General features: G+C 39.5%; 1 protein-coding gene across 1 annotated transcript in view; it reads left to right on the forward strand.

Annotated features, from left to right (window-relative positions):
- cacna1da (calcium channel, voltage-dependent, L type, alpha 1D subunit, a) overlaps positions 1-19,790 on the forward strand; it is a 69,323-nt gene extending 49,533 nt beyond the window's left edge. The window contains exons 21-42 of the mRNA XM_037678856.1: positions 1,628-1,687; positions 1,765-1,824; positions 3,077-3,183; positions 5,395-5,482; positions 5,587-5,694; positions 5,792-5,844; positions 5,929-6,075; positions 6,977-7,178; positions 7,265-7,423; positions 7,667-7,777; positions 9,733-9,816; positions 10,333-10,344; positions 15,317-15,349; positions 16,194-16,322; positions 16,415-16,480; positions 16,577-16,668; positions 16,747-16,906; positions 17,190-17,317; positions 17,404-17,500; positions 17,601-17,703; positions 17,841-17,942; positions 19,591-19,790. Coding sequence (XP_037534784.1) covers positions 1,628-1,687; positions 1,765-1,824; positions 3,077-3,183; positions 5,395-5,482; positions 5,587-5,694; positions 5,792-5,844; positions 5,929-6,075; positions 6,977-7,178; positions 7,265-7,423; positions 7,667-7,777; positions 9,733-9,816; positions 10,333-10,344; positions 15,317-15,349; positions 16,194-16,322; positions 16,415-16,480; positions 16,577-16,668; positions 16,747-16,906; positions 17,190-17,317; positions 17,404-17,500; positions 17,601-17,703; positions 17,841-17,942; positions 19,591-19,763 — 2,274 coding nt within the window. The 3' untranslated portion in view covers positions 19,764-19,790. The remainder of the gene's footprint in view (positions 1-1,627; positions 1,688-1,764; positions 1,825-3,076; positions 3,184-5,394; positions 5,483-5,586; positions 5,695-5,791; positions 5,845-5,928; positions 6,076-6,976; positions 7,179-7,264; positions 7,424-7,666; positions 7,778-9,732; positions 9,817-10,332; positions 10,345-15,316; positions 15,350-16,193; positions 16,323-16,414; positions 16,481-16,576; positions 16,669-16,746; positions 16,907-17,189; positions 17,318-17,403; positions 17,501-17,600; positions 17,704-17,840; positions 17,943-19,590) is intronic.
- The last annotated feature ends 1,110 nt before the right edge of the window (positions 19,791-20,900 follow it).

Here is a 20,900-nt window from a genome sequence, read left to right on the forward strand (position 1 = left end):
CCTCCCCCGCTCAGAAGTCCTCGTGGACCAGCTACCAGCTCTCGGATTCGCCAATGGGTCTGGAGGTCTGTTTCTTCTCCGGTTCTGGTCCTGTTCCTGGTGGGTTCCATGTGGCTCTCTGAATCTGCTGGGCACCGAAGTCACTGTACAGTAATAAGCACTCAACTTTTTCGGATCAGTTCAAAACTTTCCCTCCATTTCAGCAGAAGGCAATGGGGCTTCTGGGTGGGGCACTGTTGGCTTCTGGGAAATGTAGTACTTATGAGCATGGATACAGTATAGACTTATTTAGAGAAAACTACAAAATGGCTGCGCCCGTCTGAAGTATTTTATTTTTCGTTAACTTTTTACTGTACAGTATCCCGTACTATCCCAATCACGTGACTAATATTAAAGTTGACAATCATGTGTCATGTACAAATTATTAATTAATTAATTTATTTTCCTCATGTTCATTCTTTGAAAAACCGCGAAAAAGTGAGTCCGCGAAAGTCGAACCGCAAAGTAGCGAGGGACTACTGTATTGCTGATTGCTTGCTGACTTTGCAAAATGTTTTGAGCCTGTTCATATTTTTAATTGAAATTCTAACCGTGTCTCTTAACATGAGAAGAACTTGTGAGCTACAAATTATTCAAATAAAAATACAACTTACTCATGTGTGTTTTCAATGTATTAGAAAAGGAGACTTAACTTAGTTTAATGAAGTTTACTTAAATTCATTTTTAAATCTAAAAAGGACTTAACCCCTTGTATAAAACTGAACTGCATGATTGAAGTAGATGTTCACAGTGTAACATCATGTGAACTTAGCTTTCACACACTGTTTTTTTATTTGTTGAAAGCTAGAACTGACAAGACAATGGGATAAAGAATTGTACTTGAAGTCTGCTAATTCATATAGGCTTAGTTTTTACAATGTAGTGTTGTTATAGATGAAGTTTGCACACCGTATATTTGTAAATCACACTGTGGGTCAGCCCAAAGGAACATTTCTGACCAACAGAACAAAAAATATGGAATCATAACATATATGATGTTGATATTTAAAGATGAAATCCACTCCCTGTTCTTTCTAGTACATTTCATTTGTTTGTTTCATTTATTTCCTGGTTAAGAGTTCAGTTACTTAAGAGTAACATAAGAGGAAAAAACACATTGCTATTTGCATAGTTTTGTTTGGCTTAAGATTTTTGCCAACATTGCAGCTTATGCACATGTCAAGAGTTAATTTTCTTCAGTTACAGATATTTTTTTATGTATCTGTATGAATTCATAAGGATCTACATTTTTACAATAAGTAAGTAAACACTTGAAGAGATAAATAACTGTATTGATTTCTTTTAGGTTTTTTTTTTTTTTCTCCTGGAAAACAATTTTTGTACAGGCCAAAACTGGCAAAAACACTTTTTGAATACTCAGTTTGCTACAGTTTTTATGCCTTTTAAATAGGATAAATACAATATGATCATTATGTCTGTTTATAACTGAGTGAACTTACTATTTGCATTTCTCTCCAAAAAAAAAAACCTAGCTTTTTCCTTCTTTCTTTCAACTTGCTAACATATGGTTATTACTGAAGCTGCACAAATATCTGTCTTTGTTAAACATCTGCGTTGCTTTTTGCAGATACTTGGTTACTTTGACTATGCTTTCACCGCTATCTTTACTGTTGAGATCGTTTTGAAGGTAAATGGCCTGTGTCCCTGTCTGTGCTGTCACTAACCACACCCCGATAACACTCCCAACATCTTGTTGCCTTCCAGGTCCTAGGCTATGCAGATTATGTCTTCACTAGTATGTTTACATTTGAGATCGTATTGAAGGTAACCCTTTAGAATAACGAGAGCCTTGCTGCATTGTCTCCCTGTGTGTCACCTGCCAATTAGAACCTAGCTTGTTTGTTTCCTTTCTCTTATCTTTTTTTTTCATGGCACCTCTTTTAAAAAAGGCAAACAATCATTTTAGCTTCTTTTTTTTGAACACCTAAACTTAAAAAAAAACACAAGATTTGCTAGAAATACACTGATAAATAAATAATTCCTATTGGGGGAAGGAAACATCGCATTTACATGACATTATGCTCACTTGGGTGTAACATCATTCTGGCACTCATCGCTGATGAAAATGTGGAAGACTTTAATGCAACCCTTTTTGTGTGATGCAACATAACTGAACGGGCTGTTTAGACATCGTTATAAGGCATTGGCTGAAGTTGAGTTTGAGGTCCGAGTTTGTTCAAAAGTGCTAAAAAATCATCTCCAGTCAAAGCTACTACCATGCCGCTCATACTGACTGCTCTTCAGGTTACCCATAAAAGAGGGGGCAAAACCAATCATGTTCATAGTGAGCATGGTTCAGTCTGCTTTCTCTGACTGACTGCATGTAAATGTGGAGTCGCCTCTGCAGCTGTTTGGGCAACAAACTTTAGACCACAGCTTTCTGACTCTAAATTCTCCATTGCTACTAGACAGCAAGCTTCATCTCTCTGCAGGGCTTCACATCTATATGCACTAGAAAACATTTTTTTTTTTTACTTTTATCAGTTAAAGAAGAGTTATTTTGGCTGGCTTTATTTCTCTTCCTGTTGAGTTTCAAATTGGAAGCTGCCTCCTTTTATTCTGAGTTGATAAAGAACATAATAGAATGTGCTTTAAGACAACGGTCCACATGAATGTGACAGTAAGGCCATTTCTAGTTTCCAATCACTATAACTAGACCTCTTGCAGGTATGAATATCCCTGACCTTAAGGCAACAAAATGCATGTTTTATTGCCTCATCCCATAGTGGATTGTGAAAAGAATGACTTACTACTACATTCATGTAGTTAAGGGCCGTGGGGGTGACGATGGTAGATTTAGCCTCCTGTTTCTCTGCTCTGAACTCGTCACCCCAAATCAGAGTGATCTAAAAGAGTGTGGAGAAAAGTGTGTGTGTGCGTGTTTGACTGCAAGGTACTGAGTGCTGAAAGTGTGTTTTTGTTTCTGTTAATAAAGTATAAAAATGTTGCTGTTATCTGTCTGTGAAAAAAAAAGACAATTTTTAGCATCTTTAACGCCTTCTCTTCCTCCTGTCAGATGACAACATATGGAGCTTTTCTCCACAAAGGAGCATTCTGCAGGAATTACTTCAACCTCCTGGACCTGTTGGTGGTTGGAGTTTCCCTTGTCTCCTTTGGTATTCAGTGAGTACAAAAACACAGAAATATGACTCTAAAATGTTTCAGAAATAATGTAGTCGCAGGAGATAACACAGTAGTGTTACACATCTAACCAATCATTTGTCCTAAAGTTATGGCTGATTGGTGTATAGTACTTTGCAAAAGTTTTTAAATCACCTGATTTCAGTATAGTTTGCTCCCAAAGAGCAAGCTTTTTTGCCCTTTGGATATCAGCTTCAATTTAATTCAGTTTATTGTCTTTGTGACTTTAACAAGATGATTATAACAACAGGACTAGTTTCACCCTGAATCAGATCTGGACCCTGCTGGACCTCTGTTTTTCCACCTCGGTTTCCTTAATTTGGGGAAATCGGTCGATACTTGCATGAGATTGCCCCATTTTTTAGTTTTAACAACAATTGTCTAAACTTCTTTTATATTTCAGAGCACAACCTCATGGCCAGTTAAAACAAGTTTGTATTGTTTCTATTATTGTTCTATTGCATTGTTTGTATTGTTTGATATTGTTCAAGGATATGTTTTTCAATAAAATAATATTGGAAAATTGAAGGTGCATTGTGACCTTATAACACCTGACAGTGTCGCTTCTGAAACAAAATCAGTATCGGCCAAAATCGGAATCGGCAAGTCAGGCTTTTTAGAAATTGGTGATCGGCCAGAAAACTGCAATTGGTGCACCCCTCGTTTGAATGTTTGATGTTTTGAACCACTTTGGCCATGGCTGCCTCAGACGTGTTGGTGCGGGAGAGAGTGGACTCCAGAAAACATTTTATCACCATCAAACTGGTTGGCCCATGTGAATGTGCTTCTCATAAGACTGAGTTTGTTGTGTCTCCTTGGACTGATGAAGCCTTCTGGATGAAAGGCAAAACATTTCAATGTAAATAAACCATCCAGAGGACCTAATTTAATTTTTTTGGCTTTTTTACCTGAATTATTGAGCATGAACTTTGATATTTAAAGTTTAATTAAAGTTTTTACAAATGGATGCGTGGCTGTGCCATGGGATCTCCAGTGTCACCTATTGTGGCCAGTCTCTAAATGGAGGAAGTGGAAATGAGAGCCCTAGACTCTTTCAAGGGAAAACATTGAGCCACTGGTTCAGATATGAGGATGATATCTGGGTCAAAATCTGGGCTAAGGAAGTAGAAGCATTAACCAGACGTGAACTCTCTGGACAACAACATCAAGTTCACCAGAGGAGGCTAATGACAACAAGATGTCATTTTAACTGTTTGGTGTTCATGGAAAAGATTTGAAGCCTCAACACTGAGCTTTACAGGAAACCAACTGAGTATCTTCAGTTTGACTCTCACTGGAAACACAAACTTTCTTTCATTAGAAATCTACACCACTGGGCCAAACATTCATACCATGAATGTAAAGAGAATGTGCACTTTTTTTTAAACAACTCGGACCATTGTTAGTCCTAGTAGACTAAGAAAAAATGTGCAAGAGCTGTCCAGAGCTGTTACAAGAAGCAGCAAATTTAATGGAAGAAGGTCTGAGGCAGTCAGGCCCTGGTGACCCCGGCAGCTCCATCACTGCAGCAGAGGCCTGTCGGGTCGCAAACCCCGGCCTGTGCAAGGGATTCATTACCTTCAGCATTTCCTCAGTGCGAACTGAACTCGACAAAAAAGCCTTTTCTTACTCTGCTCCTGTAGCCTGGAACACCTTGCAAAAAGACCTGAAGCTATCGATTTTTGTTCCTTTAAGGGATTTTAAACATTTGATAATGTCAATAGAAATATCAAAGCAAAAATGTTCTTGTTTGTAGTATTTTACCTTGTTTATATGGCATCTTGATTTCACTGTGTTTATAACTTATTTTATTTTTGATTTTAACTGCTTTTTGTTGAATTATTGTTGTCTGTACTTTATATGTTATCTGTCTAAAAAAAGGTCTCTTATGAAAATGAGTCCTCGTGACTCACTGAGACTAACCTGTATAAGTAAAGGTTGAACAAATGTCCCCACAAAGACAGAAGGGAAGGAAAAGGAACAGAAACACCTCTACAAAGTTTTCCAAATCTTGTGGATATCTTAAGTGGGTCTTTGTAAAATCAGCAAAGAAATTTAAAAAACACTCCACAGAACAGAACAGGGTGAAAAACAAACGCAAAAACATTATCATCCTAGATGTTGCATTATAATGTATGTTTTTTATGGGTTGTGTGTATTCTCTTACTATATTTAATTTGTTACACCTCTCAGGTCTTCAGCCATCTCTGTGGTGAAGATTCTTCGAGTTCTCAGAGTGCTTCGACCCCTGAGGGCCATCAACAGGGCCAAAGGCCTTAAAGTAGGAATTCAAGCTCTTCTTGCAATATTTGTACATATGTTTATACACAGCATTAACCGTAGTTTAAAACTCTGTGTATTAATTGTCATCTCCCTGTCTTGCAGCATGTTGTGCAGTGCGTCTTTGTGGCGATCAGAACCATCGGTAACATCATGATTGTTACCACGCTGCTTCAGTTCATGTTTGCTTGTATAGGTGTGCAGCTATTCAAGGTAAGCAGCACTGAGCTTTAAAAACACCTTCATATATTTGTGAAGAGAGATTATTTTTAAATGGATATTCATGGTGGTTTTTTTGTTGTTTTTCAAGGGAAAATTTTATCGCTGCACAGATGAAGCCAAGTCCAGCCCAGTGGAGTGCAAGTAAGTGTCACTTCTTTTGTTTCTACACATTTTTCCACACTATGTTGAGCTTTATCCTGTGTGTAAATTGTCATGTCCTTACAGGGGCACCTTCATCCTGTATAAGGATGGAGATGTGAACCAGCCAACGGTCCACAGACGAGTGTGGCTCAACAGTGATTTTAACTTTGACAATGTCCTCATGGCCATGATGGCTTTGTTTACCGTGTCCACTTTTGAAGGCTGGCCTGCGTAAGACTAATTTTACTCTGTGTTTAAATACTCACACAAAGTGTTAAATGCCATTTTAAAACTTGCATTACTCAGAACTGTTCTAGAATTGCGCCGCTCAGGGTGACTGCATGTTGGTGTAGCTCTGTTACATTCATTCTGAGATTTTGCTTTTGGAAACTTTAATTCCTGTTTTTCTGGACGTAAATCACTTTATTTTTGGATGATTACTTCCTCTGGTATCAGATGCTGTGCAGCTGGAAGGATTTTTAATGAAACTTTTTTTAGTTTTGAACATTTGTTATAATGTGTAACCATAACACCAAGGTGTTTTTACCACTGGGAGCTGCTGATTAACATCTCAAAAGCTCTAATCATATATAAACTATAGTCCCAAATCTCAAAGGAGTTGAAATGGAGGCTCCGTGGATGCATTCCTGTCTACCTGCCAGCTGTGCTCAAGTGCCTGACCACTGAGATCCTAAGATCTTCTAAGGAGATGCTGGAACTGGCAAGAAACGTGGCTCATGACAGCAGAAGGACCGGGATCGTCCCCCGACCAGCTGTCCGCAGTGACAAGGAGCTTGGCAGACTGCTGGAAGGAGTGGCCATCGCTCTGGGAGGAGTTCTGCCCGGCATTCAGTCGGTCCTGCAGCCCGGGGAACCAAGAGGCCAGCCGAGTCTGGGTGGATGAATCAGATGGCATCTGCAGCCAGTTTCTTCAGATCCACTGTGGGACGGCCCTTTACAAGAGATCCTTCCTGCCTACAGCCATCAGTGGCTTAATGAAATGAGGATAATGAGTTACAACAGCATTTAATTTCCCTTTGGGATTAATAAAGTATTATTGAATTGAATTGAATCAGTGTGCCTGAAGTGCACAGAGTCATCAGTGGTCTGAATCACTTGTGTGTCTCTTTAGGTTACTTTACAAAGCCATCGACTCCAACAGGGAGAATCTCGGTCCCATTTACAACTACCGTGTGGAAATCTCCATCTTCTTCATCATCTACATCATCATCATCGCCTTCTTTATGATGAACATCTTCGTAGGTTTTGTCATCGTCACATTTCAGGAACAAGGAGAGAAAGAGTACAAAAACTGTGAACTTGACAAGAACCAGGTGGGAGTTATTAGCAGACTTTACATTTGCTGACAGGTACTTGTTGTACAATGGATGTAAAACCTGCTTGCTATGTTTCTGTGCAGCGTCAGTGTGTGGAGTATGCTCTTAAAGCACGTCCACTGAGGAGATACATCCCTAAGAACCCGTACCAATACAAGTTCTGGTATGTGGTGAACTCCACGGGGTTTGAGTACATCATGTTTGTGCTCATCATGCTCAACACACTCTGCCTGGCCGTACAGGTAAGATGTCACGTGATCCCATATCTGAAACAAACCAGATATTTCAACTAAATCTGCCTTTGATAAAAAAGCAAATGTAACACTTAATGAGTAAATATTCTAAGTGATTGTAGAAACCTATTATAAGAAAGACATCTGCATTTTATCTCAAGTTAAAAATTCAACTGAAATTTTCTTTGAGCATAATTAAAATAAACTGTTGCAGCTTTTTTTCTTTTTAATTCTATCAATTTTCGCCCACAGCATTACGGCCAATCAGCACTTTTTAATTATGTCATGGACATTCTCAATATGGTCTTCACTGCTGTGTTTACTGTGGAAATGTTTCTCAAACTCATCGCTTTCAAACCCAGGGTGAGTATAAACACTGAAAAAAACAAAAACAATTAGAACTGTAACTTGTACACAAACATTTTTGAGGATTTAGTCACCATCAACGTACAAAAGATTTTGCAAGTAATTATTTGACATTATGAGACATTTTCTCATTCGAATCAAAGCTGGCTGCAGTCGTCTGGCCAGTCTTTGGTTACTGATCCACCGCTTTGAACGGAGCTATGGATGGGCACATCTTTTGGTTTTCTGTGACGAAATGTCACTGTTGCAGAAATATACCGTACTTGCTGTTGTACACGTCACACCGCCTTATAAGTTGCATCAGTCCAAAAATGTCTAATAAATTGGAAAAAACATAAACAAGTCACTTTGCTGTATAGTATAAGTATAAGTATAAGTATAGTATAAGTCGCATCGATTATGTGTCACCACTGCCCACCCGGAAATGTGGGCTGGTGTGCCAAAAATCGATTGGCTGCCAAATAGTGGCCGCGGGAGAATGCACGGGAGGACTTTAACAAGAATTTAACTAGATTAACTCTTAAAAACAATTATTTGTTTGCTCACAATTATAGCAAAGGTGTGTCTCAGTTGAACTTCTCCTTAATAAATGCACTTTAATTGTCAAATCAGCTGCATTTTGCCTTGGCGGCACAGCAAAATGCAGCTGATTTGATGTTTGCTCCAGGAGTTCCGGAACGAGACGAAGGTGGCCTCTATGGCAATTAAGCCAAGTGTCTCATTAATAGCCACTTTTACCTATTAATGAAAATCTTGGCTTGCCATATTGCTTGAGGGCCCTCTAGCGGCTGAAAATGGTAGTGTTCAATATTTTCCATGTCAGAATGAATGAAATTGTCAGATCTCAGCCAAAAATTTGTGTTAAAAATATGAGGGAAAAATGTATATTAGTCGATTTTGTGTATAAGTCGCAGGACGTGCAAATTTATGCAAAAAAGGTGCGACTTATATGGTGAAAAATACAGTACACAACCACAAACAAACACATTTGACAACACACCCACCTATGAACAAGATGAAACAGTCCTATGAAAACAACAGACAGTTTTCATGCCTCGACTGTTTAAAGACATAGTTCTCAGAACTGCACAGCTAGATGTTAGCTGCATCTTAGCTGTAGCGTTATACACCGAATTAGGATTTGAGAGTGGTATCTTTCTTCTTATGCAGTTGCACTTTGCTTTACAAAATGATAAACAGTTGGTGTACTCTTATACTGATGACTCAAGTAATGTGTTTTCCTCCGTTTCACCTCGTTCCTGGTGGCAGCTCTGCGTTCCAAAGAAAGACAGGATGCTAGTAAGAGAAGAGTGTGGTTTGCAGTGTTTACTTTTAACAAAACATTTTTTCAAATGTTTTTCTGCGTCCTGGCAGCAGTTTGTTTGTAATTTTAACGCTAGTGTGAATTTGATGCAGAGTTCGTGCCCTGCAGCTCAACCACTGTAATCATGAGCCCTTCAAGTTGAAGTAGCCAGCAGGGGTTCCTGTGTTTTCATTGAGCAGCATAAGTGCATTTAAGTTTCAGGGTAAAAGTTCGGCCTTTTATTTAATTTGTTTTTTTTTATATCACACTCAACCTTGCTCAGGGATATTTTGGAGATGCCTGGAATGTGTTCGACGCCCTGGTAGTGATTGGCAGCATAGTTGACATTGTTCTCAGTGAGATTGATGTAAGTAAGTTCAGCTGCAGTCGGCCTCGCTGCACTTTGACCTCTTCCTCCGCCGCACACCTTTGCAGCAAGTTTCAATGGCAGGACTGTGATTTCTGACTTTTTATCCGATCTTTCCTGACGCTTTATCTCAATTTCTCCTCCCCTCATCCTGCCATTCCAATTCTCTCTCTTCCTTTGAATTTTCCACACCTCTCTGACCATCTGTCCAAATCTCCACCTCTTTCCTTCCGTTCATCTTTTTTCATTCCTCTTCGGACCCTTGCACGTTAACTTCAACAGCACTATTTTGCTGACGCTTGGAACACATTTGATGCCTTAATTGTTGTCGGTAGCGTCGTCGATATAGCTATCACTGAAGTTAATGTAAGTATGACTTTTTTTTGCCGACTTTCAAGTTGAACTGAACCCTTACAGAAAAGCCACATGGCAAGTGCCTCCTTTACATTAAAGTATCCTCTAGTGGAAGATCACTTTTAAAAACAAAAACTATAAAGATAAGATTTTGTTAAATGTCTTTTATGTATCATATTAGTAAGCTACAGTAAATGATTATTGATATGGTCCATTGGCTTTTCTTTGGTAAAGCTTCAGTTGGACTTGTACATATTTAGTTTCCACTTTAAATGCTGAAATAATCTGACTCATCTTGATTTTTTTTAACTGTTTTCTCTATATGTATAATTACCTTGGTGATGTTTTTAGCTGCATGTCATGATAAAATTTATAACAGTTATGCTGGTTGTTTTCAATTTGTCCTAAACAAGTCGCTCACATTTCCTCGTGAGCTGCGTAAATTGTTTCATTCAGAAAAGGATTGTTTATGATGTGGTTTTCTAATTTTTTATTATTTTTTTACTGTTGTTCATTCTGTTCCCGTAGAAACTTGTAGAGGCAAGTATGGCTATAAAAACTGTTGCTTGTGTGTAACCTGTTGTTGATGCCAACTTTATCTTTGGAACCCCTCTACAGTTGATTAAAAACGTAATTACTCGCTGAATAATTCATAGATTAGACACAAGATGGATGACTGGGACTTTACAGCAGTGTAAAAATATTTAATTGAAGTTTCACACAAGAGATAGGAGTTGTCTTAAAATTTATTTCAGAACTCAAAATAAATGTATTTTTCTCTCCTGTACTCAAACGATTATCACTTTTCTTAGCACAAAACTACTAAAAAGAATAAAGATCCTCTTTGTGGTTTAGCGCTTGGTCAAGTAAAAGAGTTTCAAACATTTATAGAATATCCTTAGCAACATATTTTAATGGAATAAATAAAACGATACACTTTCTTGCTGGTGAGACAGTGTAGCACACAGTACCTGAGTGCTCTCCTTCCTGAGCTGCAGTTCTGTTTTTCTGGAGTAATATTTAACATTTTCAGTGGTGTGTTTTAAAATGTGTGTTTGCATGAGTGTGTTAACTAACGCTGTTTGAAACATAAGATAAAATTGTGATTTTGGGTTAATCAATGTTTTGCATGTGTGTGTTTTACATATATGCAGTTCTGTTTTTTGGTACAAGTGTATGCAGGGTTGTGTGTGTCTGTGTGTTTTACTGTTGGGTACATGACATCGATTTCACTAGGGCTTTTATTTGATAGAAACACCTTTCATGGCATTTATTTCTGATTTATATTGCATGAACATCATTCAGATTCTGTTCCATTTAAGCATAGCAGCTGCTGTGTCGTGCGTTTGCCTCGTCAGTATTTGTGACTTTCTTTCAGGCATGAGTTGAACTGAACTTTTTAAATGCATGTTGTGGTGTCAGTCATCTCATTCCCTAACATTCCTGCCATGTTCGCCTCTCACAGATGGCACTCGGCCACCCAGTCCACTCCCCGCCGGTCAGTGTTTAACATAGAGCCTTGTGAAGTTTGCACCCATTTTTATTTTTTTTTTTTTCATTATTATTTTTGGCTTGCTCAGTCTTTACCTCCAGACAGAATGGCCCTGGAGCTCCGAGGTTGAAAATCCTACACAACGTTAAGGATAATTTAAAACTGAATCTATGAGGGTTAAACTTTTACTTGAAATACTTCCAAATATTCTCATTTTCTTGCCTTAAAGTTGTGTAGACCACTGCAGCTGTGCATAAAGCTGTTAATGCATCAAATATTACAGGTCAATTCATGCAACAGCCTGGGAGAACCAAAAAAAAAAAATATATATATATATTTTTTTTTTTTCAGAGTAACAGACTCCTGTTTTAGTTGTAGCCTTCAAATTAAAACTTAACAGGAAGAATTCAGAGTAATCGGATAAAACTGTGAGACTACGGGCAGATCAGAAGAAACGTAATTACAGCTGATTTAGTTATTTTCCACTGAAGGTGGTTTAAATTCAGCTGAGCCTGAGGTTCTTTGTTGATCTTGTGTTTGTCTATGTGAGTGACCGTCTTTGTGTTTTTTGTCTTCCTGTAGTGAGCTCTTAAAGCTCAGAATGGAGCACATGTGTAGTGCAGGTGTGTAGACTCCAGTCAGGTGCATGAACTCCCACAACAACTTAATCTACTTCTTTCTTCTTTTTCTCTTTCCTCCTTCTCCTCTCTATTTAAACTGTGTAAAGTCCTTTCCCAGCGTTTGTCTCAATGGCTGGTTTCTTCCTTCCCTTTCTGTCTTTCTTCTTTTTGTGTCGTTCATTTAAATCTTTTTTTATTTTCATTCTTTTTGCACCGGACTGTGAGTGCGCCATGCTGTGGCAGTTTTATTGCGGGGCACTGCTAGTTTGCATGGTTTGCTGCAGTGCTATGAGGTCACCACTGGCTCCTTATTAGTGAAATGGTTTGCGCGAGTGCAGTGCTTTTGCAGCAAAGTGGCCATGCCGAACGCATGCTTCATCAACGCTGTGGCCAGGATTACCTAAAGAACCTCCTCGAGCTAATCCAGCTTTTTATTTTAAATCATCTCTGCTTACTCTGCACCTCATACTGACAGTTTGTCATGCCGAGAGATCCGAGCAAAGCCATGTCTGTCTGGAGTTGGAGGGTTTTTTTCTGTTTGTTTGTTTTCTTCATTGATCTGTACAGTATTACTCATCGACATGATTAAAAGCTCTTTCTTTAATTATAAAATCATATTTATCAGGTAAACTACAACAGTATGATTAGTTTTGTGTTATTTTACACCAGGATTTTTTTGTCTACAAATACTCAATGATTAAGGATGATATGCTACAATTTAATGTTTACAATGACAATTATAAAGTTATTGTGTCTGAATGTGAACAACTGTGTTTTTGAATGGGTCTGATATACTCAGCCTATGTTTGGTTACAATTTTTTTTTGGTTGAATATATAGAATATTTTAAAGTTGTTGAACCAGAGGAGTCAGAATCATAGCTGTTTTTTTTCTGCCGTGACTAGCACTTCATGAACACTAATTATTTTGTGTCCATTAAGTTAATTTATTTTAAGCTTTTTTATAACCAGAAACTGAAGCGTTCAGGATATAGCTGTGTAAGAAACCCAGATGATGCTTTTATCACCCCATCATTCTATAACATTTGTTGTAAGTTAGTAAACTTGTCATTAACTTTGTTTAAAGCTCACCAAAGACATCTCACCATGAAATTCATTTAATCTCTCAAATTATCGCCACTACTCTGGGGGAGGGATAAAGTTGTTTGTCAGTATTTCATGTTAAGTAAGTCATTTAATGTTTGTCAGTCTGATGTCCTGTTAAAGAGGATGGTTCAGAGGTTTTAAAAAGGGTTCTTTGGAAAGGTTGTAAACGGTCATGAACTTTTGAAGAAACAGAGTTTAAACCTGACTGGATTGACAAGTTAACAAACTAGTCTGAGCAAGGCTTAAAATGAAAGTGGCTTGCGTTTTATTTTAAAACAACTCCGTCCATCCATTATCTTCCGATTGTTCTGAAGTTGGTTTGCGGGGGCAGCAGCTTGAGTAGGGAGGCCCAGACATCTCTTTCCACAGCCACCTCTTCCAGCTTGTCTGGGAGGATTCCAAGGCATTCTCAAGCCAACCAAGAGATGTAGTCTCTCTAGAGTGTCCTGGGTCTTCCCAGGGTCTCCTACCAGTCGTCGCCCAGGGAGCATCCTTACCAGATGCCCGAACCACCTCCACTGGCTCTTCTCGATGTGAAGGAGTAGCTGTTCTACTCCGAGTCTCTCCTGGATAACTGAACTTCTCTCCCTACCTCTAAGGGAGAGTCCAGCTACCCTGGGGAAACTTGTTGCAACCTCCTGTATGCGCATTCTCATTCTTTCAGTCACTACCCAGAGCTCATGGCCATAGGTGAGGGTAGGAACATAGACTGACCGGTAAACAGAGAGCTTTACCTTACAGCTCAGCTCCCTTTTCACCACAACGAACCAGTACAGAGTCCACAATACTGCAGACACTGCACCAGTCAGTCAGTCAATCTCACACTCCATTCTTCCCTCACTCGTGAACAAAACCCCAAGAGACTGGAACTCCTCCACTTGAGGCAGAACCTCACCCTCGACTTGAAGAGAGCAATCCACCCTTTTCTGATTGAGGACCATGGCCTCAGATTTGGAGGTGTTGATTCTCATCCCAGACGCTTCAAACTCTGCTGCAAACCGCTCCAGTGAGAGCTGAAGATCACTGCATGATGATGTCAACAGGACCACATCATCTGCAAAGAGCAGAGAAGGAACCCTGAGGCCATCAAACCGGAATCTCTCCGCCCGCTGGCTGCACCAAGAAATTCGTCCATAAAAGTTATGAACAGAATCAGTAACAACGGGCAGCCCTGGCGGAGTCCAACTCCCACCCTGAAGGGGTCCAACTTACTCCCGCAATGCGAGCCAAACCCTTGCACCGCTTAGGGACTGAACAGCCTGTAACAACGGGCCCCCAATTCCATACAATCCAATGTCCAAAATTTCATAGAGGAACATTTCAGCTTTAGTTTATAACCCTCTGTATCAATGTCAAGTTTGCATTATGCAGGTATTAGTAGTAAATCATTTTTTGCAAGCACAAACAGAAGAAGCAGTAGTTAACTGTAGCAATTTTGGTGCAGGTGTAGGTGGAACACCCACACCTCCACCCTCATTTGCCCCACTCTGGGCCCCTGAGCAAGGCCCTTAACCCCCACCATCTGCTCCCTAAGCAGGTCTCTCTTGAAAATGAGTTCTCATGTCTCAATGAGACTACCTGTATAAATAAAGGGTAAATGCAAAAAATATATATATATTTTGGTGCAGCCAGAAACACTCCCTGCAGGAATATCTTAATATTTTTTGCCAAAATACACATGTAATGTAAAACTGAAATGTTTATAAGGCTTTAAAAATTGCATTTGCAAAAACGTATAAGCTTTTTGTAGTTGGAGATGTTTTAAGATGACATCTTGGCCCACTTTGTTCTTGGCCCCACGCAGACTAGCCCACATGCGGTCATTCATCCAACCACAATTAAAGTTTATTTCTCCAAACAGAGGTTGTTCAAAGAGCTATCTACAGTAGGTAAATATTATTTGTTCAAAACCTTCCTATTTGTTCACAACCTTCCCACATAACCCCAATTTCAAAGATCTGAATTACCCTAGGTCCAGTATAATAACGTTAAGCTGTAAACTTGTTTTGTGGTAGTCGTTACTTTCTCCCTTATCCGTTCCGTTTCTAAGATAATGTCTGTCATTATGCTAAGTTTGCATAGACATTAGTAGATGAATGTTCATTTTTATTTGTAAGAATATACAACATTTTTGTTGTCTTTGACAAATGTAGTGACGCTGTTCTGTCTTTGTTGTTGACTGACGATTGTTGGCGTTATTTGTCACAATTAATTTGAACCTAATGTTTTTGGCCAAATGTATGTGAGCGCTGCAGGCTCTGTACAAGTCATTAACGCAGGTCTTTGATCTTAAAGCCAACGGAGACTCCTCAGGTGGATGAGATGGGGGTAAGATACTCCACCCCCCTCCTGTTTGTTAGGGCCATGCCATGTTTGGGTTTGCCATGTTGCTGATTTCAGTTTTGTTTGTGTTATCATATACATCCTCTATACTATCATGTTTTCCACACCTGTTCTGTTTGCTCATTTGCATATCTCCTCTGAACATTTGCTGTTTATTTTCCTAAATGTCTGAAGTTATTTTGGAGGAGTGTGTCGCTCAAACGTGACGCTTGAATCCTGTTAGGTGGGAGTGGTTTTTAAGCTGCTCTTCACGTTTGTACTGTTGACACTGCTACATGGTCTCTGCCTACCTTCTGGCGTGGGGTAGGGACCCGTGGATGACCACTGGGATCAGGTCACCCAGCTCTGACCTGTGAACCTCCTGGCCGACTCATTTGGGTTGGTCCCACTGTGACTCCGCATGCAGTGACTTTGGACTGAGGGTGCCATGCTTGAATATACTTGAATATACATACTGTCAAGTATGGCAAAAGGTTTACTCCAGCATGCTTGCCTCCTTGCTTCCTCCTTTGTAGGTCTGTACAGAGACTGGGAATGTGGAAGTGCTTTGAAAGCAGACCAACAGATACATATTGGCTACCGCTACACTGCATGGGAAACTAGCTTTAGAAATTGTTTAAAATTTTAGTCCAAACATACAAGTGATGTTCAAATTTAAGAGCAACCTTTTCTCAATATAAAGATGCAGTGCTGCTCTCTTTGCCCATATGCATCTGGTTGAGGTCTAAGTTCATCCCACAAAGCACACAGCCAGGTGCTCTGTGTTCACACTATACACTGATCCTCCTCCGAGTCTGACTGACTTGACTCAGGTCTGTTTCCTCCCCAGAACACGGAGGACAGCGCTCGCATTTCCATCACCTTCTTTCGTTTGTTTCGAGTGATGCGGCTGGTCAAACTCCTCAGCAGAGGGGAAGGAATCCGCACTTTGCTATGGACGTTCATTAAGTCTTTCCAGGTAAGGAGCAGTTTCTTTAAACAGTCAGTTGCTCAAAGCTAAATAATAGTTGCCCATAATAATCTTGGTCTTTTTTTTTTTTTTGCCTGCAGGCTCTGCCATATGTTGCTCTTCTAATAGCCATGTTGTTCTTCATCTATGCCGTCATTGGCATGCAGGTCAGCAACTGAAAGTGGCAAAGATTTTTGATTTTCCATTCGATCTTACCTGTATTGAATGCAATTACACTTAAATGATGTGTATTTATTCTCCAGGTGTTTGGAAAGATCGCCATGGTTGACGGCACGCAAATCAACAGAAACAACAACTTCCAGACGTTCCCCCAGGCAGTCCTATTGCTTTTTAGGTTTGTAAAAGACTACAGTCAAAGGTGATCAAGAAGAAGAAATTTTACAGATATGCAATCTTTGTATCTTCTCCTCAGGTGTGCCACAGGCGAGGCATGGCAAGAGATTATGTTGGCCTGTATGCCAGGTAAACTGTGTGACCCAGAGTCTGACTACAACCTGGGGGAGGAGATGACCTGTGGTAGTGGATTTGCCATAGTTTACTTTATCACCTTCTACATGCTCTGCGCTTTCTTGGTATGCAAAAATCATACAGTTGTTTTGACGTACTTCTATTTAAATTAGCTTAGCTTTACTCTGGAGCTCTCTGATTTTTGCAACTGTAATTACAGGTTTATATATATATATTTTCCAATGAACTAAACAGATAATCATATTTACAACATAAAACTTGTTGAGACACAGAAAGCATGGCAAGATTACAGAACAGAACAATGCAGGCCGCTACACGTAATTCAATGAATGTGATTGGTCTTTAAAATTATGCCAGCTTTATTAAATATTGTTTCTGCTTATTCAGATCATCAATTTGTTTGTGGCCGTCATTATGGACAACTTTGACTATCTCACACGGGATTGGTCTATTCTTGGCCCTCACCATCTTGACGAATTCAAGAGAATTTGGTCGGAGTACGATCCTGAGGCAAAGTATGCAGTTTCATTAAAATTGTGTTTATTTGCATTCTTTCAACATTGCCATGTAACTTACTATAACTGCTGTTGCTCTCATGTAGAGGCAGAATTAAACATCTGGATGTTGTGACTCTTCTACGTCGGATCCAGCCTCCCCTTGGTTTTGGCAAACTATGTCCTCACAGGGTGGCCTGCAAGGTCTCCTCTTTACTTTTCAGATGCTTTCTGACTCCCAAACTTAAGGTTTAAAAAATAATATAATGGCCATGTTAACGTTCTGTTTTCTCCCTTCTATCAGAGGCTGGTCGCCATGAACATGCCTCTGAACAGTGATGGGACCGTCATGTTTAACGCCACTTTGTTTGCTTTGGTGCGCACAGCTCTGAAAATTAAAACAGAAGGTATGAGCCTACTATGCAATGCATTCTTGGGTTTACTATTTTTTAAAACTCTCCAAGTAGTTAATCAACAAAAAATCTGCACGGCTGTGGACTGGACTGTTCGTGTTCTCAGGAATGTTTGTTTTCTCGTGACGCAGGTAATCTAGAGCAGGCCAACGAAGAGCTGCGGGCGGTCATCAAAAAAATCTGGAAAAGAACCAGCATGAAGCTGCTGGATCAAGTGGTGCCCCCTGCTGGTGGTTAGTGGAACCACCTCATCTAGCCTAATATTTTCATGGCTCAATGCACAAATCAAGCTGCTTTTGTTAAAGCACATAAACACCACATCAGGGCTATTCAGCTGGTGGCCCAGGGGCCCACGGGTGTGCTCAGTTCAGCCCAACAATGAGGTCATTTTTAAATAAAACTAGATTTTAAATCGTAAAACACACTTAATTAATGACAATAACTGCTGGATGGACGACCCCTGAGTTCTTGGCTTTCAGTAACTTTGGTCCCCTGAGCAATTTAGTTGAATAACCCTGCACTACATACTGCTATACTGCTCACATTTAACAAAATGTTTAAGTAAAAATTGGTAGAATACATCCAGACTCTTAAGGTTAAGGTAAAGCTGTTCCATGCTGTTGCTGCTCTGCTCATGTTCTCCTGGTTGTCGTCTCAGGGTGTCCTCTTTAATCTGTGCGTGTTTTGTCCACACTCTGTCCTCCTGCCCTGGGTGCTGATGGAGACCACTGACTATCTGCTAGGCTTGCATGGCCTTGTAGACCACAGTGCAAGTGCATGCTTTCATTGTCGTTTTTAACTAACATCTCTGTCCCCTCTCGCTGCTGTCTCTTCCTCTGGGACTCTCTCAGTGGTCCTAACTTCTTGTCTCTTCTCACTGCTTGAGCGTTTACAGCTTACTGTCCTTACACATAAAAACTCTGAAGCACTTCAGAATATTCTGAAGCAGTTCTGTTTTAGGGTGGTGGCATGGAACTAGTGTTGCCTCTCTCTCTGATCTCTTTCCCCAGCGTGCTTGTTCAAAGTGATTCAGACCCCTGCTTCAGAATGATTCTTTCACACTTTCAAACAAACAAGATTTTAAAACTGGGACAAATGTACGTGCAAGGATTCATCCATCTACAGCTTAAAATGTAGCATACAGTAATTGTTAGGTGCAGAGATGTGCACAAATGGACCCAGATGTATGACACTTAATATAGATCTGCATGTTTGCATGTGCCAAAGCAGAGCATTTAGTTGCATCTTTGAACATTTAAGAAATAATTTGGTTCAAACGTCATTTTGCCTTGTGATTAAAAACAAAACTGAGCCTTTGAGATTTTTGATGGTGTCACAGATATCAAAATTAGTTATAAATATTATGTTCATAAGTAAAAAAGCTAAACATACACATTTTAACAGCAGCCTATTTTCATTCATACTTTCCAACATTTTTTCAATTGCAGTTTAGCCCTCTAACATGGATGAGACGTTTCACAATTATAAGTTTATAACTTGAATAGATGAAATGAGTGCAGTGATTGTTTGAACAATATTTTACTAATTCCACCCAATTTAAAAGGGAACATACATATTTTCCTCCAAAGACGTTTCACATACTGAAATAATACACAAGATGTTGACATTTTTTAGCATTTCTTTCATTTATGAAACCCAATAAAGGATCCGACGTGGTGAATGCTGAAGCAGAGAATGCACAAGATGAACGTTTATATTTAGAAACACCTCACTTGTTGTCTGCCATCGTAAGCCGATGGAGCTTCATTTGTTGTAAACAGGATGAACACGGGGGGAGAAAGGCGTCTCCTTCTCCCTCCCAGAGTGCTGTGTGTGGTGACCTGCTGTCACAGGAAGCATTTGTGTGGTCTGTTCACTCAGATGATGAGGTAACCGTGGGGAAGTTCTATGCCACCTTCCTGATACAGGACTACTTTAGGAAATTCAAGAAACGTAAAGAGGATGGCCTGGTGGGGGCTCACCCTTCCCAGAACAGCACAGCCATTGCCTTACAGGTGAGTACTCGGGTGCATCTGGCAGAAAGTAGTCTGTAAGCGTGAAAGGAACGGAAGATTAATGAAACTTTGTGGTGGATGGTTGTTGTAATCTTGTTAAGTCGAGTCTGTAACGTGTCTTTGCACATTTCACCCAGATATTATCAGGTATGCTAATGTTATGGTTTATGATTCAGCAGGGCGTTCATGATGTGGGTGTACAGTATGAATCTGTTCCTGTGGTTTATATGTTTCTAATGTGCTCCTAGTCTGTGACTTTAATATCATACATGTTGATGTTAAGCATGTGTCATTGTCTTCATGTGTTTTCTGTGCATTACAACTCACCTCTCATAAAATTCATACAGCTTGTGCCCATTTTTGTTACTTAACATAATATGGCTACAGTTTCTCCTCAAATGTCATGCAAAAAGCAGTCCATATCCAAAAGTAAACACCATCTAGTGTTTTTTTTTAATAATGCTTTTGTAGGTAGTATTTGATCTGGAGAACAGGGGAGTATTTAAGATGAAAATGTGCTGGTTGCCTCTTCAGGTTGAAGTTTTTATTCACTCATGATGGGCATGAATGGTCTTTAGTTTGGACTTTTAATGATATAAACTGTTCTTTTCGAGGATTTTACAACACAACTTTAAAGATTTTTGAAAGCTAGAATTGAATGTGCAAGTTTGGATTTATTGTAGATTTTCTTTAATCCACACAGAATCAAAATTATTCATACAGTCTCGAATCCCCTCCTCCAAAAGCAACACCTTAAATCTTGATGGACAAACCAGTTTTAGGGTCAGATGAGACAATAAGGTGAGCTATTTGACCATAATGAAAACAAATATGTTTGAAAGAGTCCAGGTCCTGGTTTTAACCTAAGAACACTGTACCAATGTTCGAGCACGGTGGTGATAGGTAAAGCAATGGAGGATGAGGACTACCTTAAAATTCTTTAAGTTCACGTCAAATAACTGAAACTTGGATACAGTTTGGGTGTTCCAATATGACAATGATCTCAAACACATCAAAGATTTTTGAAGAGATAAACCATGAGATTATTCAGCTTCTGGGTTGGCCATCCAAACCCCTGACCTCAACTTCATTAAATTGAATTCAGGTCTCTCTTGTAAATGAGTCCTCCAGGCTCAATGGGATTAACCTGTCTAAATAAAGGTTGAATGAAAAAAA

This window comes from Nematolebias whitei, chromosome 7 (assembly GCF_014905685.2).
Source record: "Nematolebias whitei isolate Nwh7 chromosome 7, NemWhi1, whole genome shotgun sequence".
Taxonomy (NCBI): Eukaryota; Metazoa; Chordata; class Actinopteri; order Cyprinodontiformes; family Rivulidae; genus Nematolebias; species Nematolebias whitei.